Here is a 2866-nt window from a genome sequence, read left to right as displayed (position 1 = left end):
TGGACCTCCCCTCGCTGCCTTTTCGTCGTGGCAGCGGATGTCCTCCTCTAGGAAGAGAACTAACGGGATGGTGCTTGCAACCACGCAGGCGGCGTCGTATGAAACCGTTTGGAATGCGCTGGCCACTCGAAGCACTCCGGTGCGATGCGACCTCTGGACTGTGGTGCGGTGAGTGTTCCTCTGTAGAAGCTTCCGTCCCCACGCTGGCGCAGCGTAGCGGACAATGCTATTCCCGACGTTCACCAGTGGTCTCCTTCTGCTGCTTTTTGGGCCACACTTGTTCGGCATCAGGGCGGTCAAGACGTTCGTGATACGAGTCGCCTTGTTGCAAACCTCCTCTAGATGTCGACCGTGGTGCTGTTTGCGGCAGAGCTCAACCCCGAGGTACTTGAGCGTCTCCGTGGATTCGATCGTGTGTGTCCCCGCTCGTAGTTGGCCTATCTGCGGGGTGTGATGGGTGCAGAAGATCATGTAGCCGGTCTTGTGATGGGCCAGCTGCAATCCCACTCCTCCCATCCAATGCTCGATCGTCTCCAGGTTCCTCGTAGCAAGGGCGCTGATGTCCTGCGTGTCCCGTTCAACGAGGGTGAACGTCACGTCGTCAGCAAACCCGATGATGTCCGCACGCTTCCCGAACAGCTCCAGACGGAGAAGGTCGTCGTACATGACGTTCCACAGTGTTGGCCCTAGAACCGAACCCTGAGGCACGCCCGCCGACACTGGTAGCGAGACCAATCCTTCGTCCGTCTCGTAGTGGAGCGTGCGATTCTCGAAGTAGTTCCGCAGCATCGCCAGGAGGTACGGTGGCGTGTTCCTTCGCTGCAGAGCCTCTCCGATCGCTGTCCAGTTGGCCGTGTTGAAGGCGTTCTTCACGTCGATTGTCACCATCGCACACAGTCGGTCACCCTTGCCTTTCTTGTCGAGCATCGCAGGCGGTTGTCATGGCCTGCGTCAGCTCGTCCGCCAAGAGGGTGTGGTTGTGGATGTCCAGCGAGCCCATGACTTCAACGAAGAGGTCCTTGTTGAAGAATCGGGTCGCCCACCTACACTCCGCCGTTTGCTGCTCCCTCTGTCCCAGGTTCTGTTGTGCCGTCGTCCGCTCGACCGTGAACTTGATGGTGTTGTGGTCGCTCGGATTTTCGTCACAGACGCGCCAGTCGTTGTCTCCCATGAGCGACGGGCTGCAGAAGGATACGTCGACGATGGAGCTGCGACCACTGTGACCGCTCCATGTTGGATGGTTGCCCCGATTCAACAGGACCAGTCCCAGCGACGCCGCTGCGTCCATCACCACCGCGCCCCTGTGCACCCGCTCTCCATCGTTGCTTCTGCGTTCCATGCCCCACGCTCTTGACCAGGCGTTGACGTCGCCGCCAATCACGGTGTCCCGGTTCCGCGGTATCACCGACGCAATCTCTGTCCATTTGCGCCGGAAATCCTCTACAGTCGAATCGGGACCCACTGGTGGCAGGTACACGGAGCAGAAAACGATGCCACGCATATCGACCACGACGAAGCGATACCGTCGATTCTCGATAATGCGTTGGATGGGGTACCTTCCTGTCGATACTGCTGCCACATTGCCCGTCGGGTCCGCAACCCAGTTGCCGTTGTTCTCGGGAATCCGGCATGGGTCCGAGATCAGCACTATGTCGCAGCCTTCCGATCGGGCCGTTTGCAGCAGCATGTCCTGGGCCAGCTGGCTGTGGTTGAGGTTCTGCTGGAGTACCTTAACCATTGCAGGGCCGGCTGGTGACCCCTCCTCCTACTTGGCGGCAGTTGCGCTGGCCGAACGAGTGTCCGATTGCATCCGGGCCCTTGCAGGCAAGGCATTTCCGCTCCTTAGTACACGGTCCAGAGTGCTTTGGCTCAGCACATCGATGGCATCTGCTGGACCGATCCTTACCGCGGCAGTTGGTGGCGATGTGGCCAAATTCATAACATCGGTAGCACTGGCGCTTCGTCTCCACCTTCCGGAGTCTGCAGCACCGACTTAGCCCGATGACGTGCTGCGTCTGCAGCGCATCCTCCGTCGCGGCCACCTCTGGGCAACCGAAGAACGCGACCAACGTACCGTAGTTCGACTTTACGGTCGTGACCTGGTCCGCGTAGATGGTTACTCCCAAGGCGATGCTAAGGTCGACCAGAAGGGCTTTTAGAGTCCAAGTAGCGATCATTTGTAGTGGGATGGGAAGATTCAAGGAATCTCAGGAATTCAGGGACTCTAGGATTTTGGCCAAGGAAGGGGTGTGAGCCTTCGGGAAGCTCCTAGGTTCAGTAGTGGAGCTAGGTGTGTCCATAAGAGCCTTGGCCCGAGGGGATCGCTACTTTTTGGTCTGCTCCCGGGTTTGAGGGATCAGCGCCACGACTAGGACAATTGGTAGTAGGGTGTGGCGTGGCTGCTCCCTACATTTTCCGCAGCTTGTTTTGCCAGTGTAAACGACTCGGAGTGGCCTATCCGACGGCACCTAGAGCAGGTGCCAGTTTTTTAAACAGTTTTAGTTAAACAGTTTTTTTTACTTCCAATCCGTAATTTTACTCCAACTCGTACTTGTATCTGGTGACGAAAAGTTCAAAAAACGTTTATCAAAATTTCCCTAAGCCCTTATGAAACGCTGCTGATGCTTGGGTTGATCTACTGTTGTTGTTGCGTCACGCAACAGACTCTTTTCGGATTCTTAACTGAAAGTTCTTCTTTCCACACACGTTGCCTTAACACGTTATATTTCGACGAGTTAAAAAATTTACATGTGTTTTACCTTGCGAAAAAGAGGCCCTAATGCGCGTTGACACGTGCTTATATCCCTACGGTCGTCAACCCAGCCTCTGCGGTCATCGCTCCAACGCTGCTTCGTGCTCCTTCGGG

General features: G+C 56.4%; 1 protein-coding gene across 1 annotated transcript; it reads right to left on the bottom strand.

Moving 5' to 3' along the window:
• Positions 1-988: 988 nt before the first annotated feature.
• Positions 989-2177, bottom strand: LOC128309203 (uncharacterized; the record flags this gene model as incomplete). The annotated part of the gene is made up of 3 exons (XM_053045585.1): positions 1877-2177; positions 1759-1838; positions 989-1618 (listed from the first exon to the last, which is right to left on the bottom strand). Coding segments are annotated over exons 1-3 (1011 nt in total), but the record flags the coding sequence as incomplete, so codon positions are not given.
• Between the last annotated feature and the right edge of the window lie 689 nt (positions 2178-2866).

This window comes from Anopheles moucheti, unplaced genomic scaffold (assembly GCF_943734755.1).
Source record: "Anopheles moucheti unplaced genomic scaffold, idAnoMoucSN_F20_07 scaffold_24_ctg1, whole genome shotgun sequence".
NCBI classification, from domain to species: domain Eukaryota; kingdom Metazoa; phylum Arthropoda; class Insecta; order Diptera; family Culicidae; genus Anopheles; species Anopheles moucheti.
Note: the sequence above shows the minus strand (reverse complement) of the source record. Positions and strands in the feature narration are given on the sequence as shown.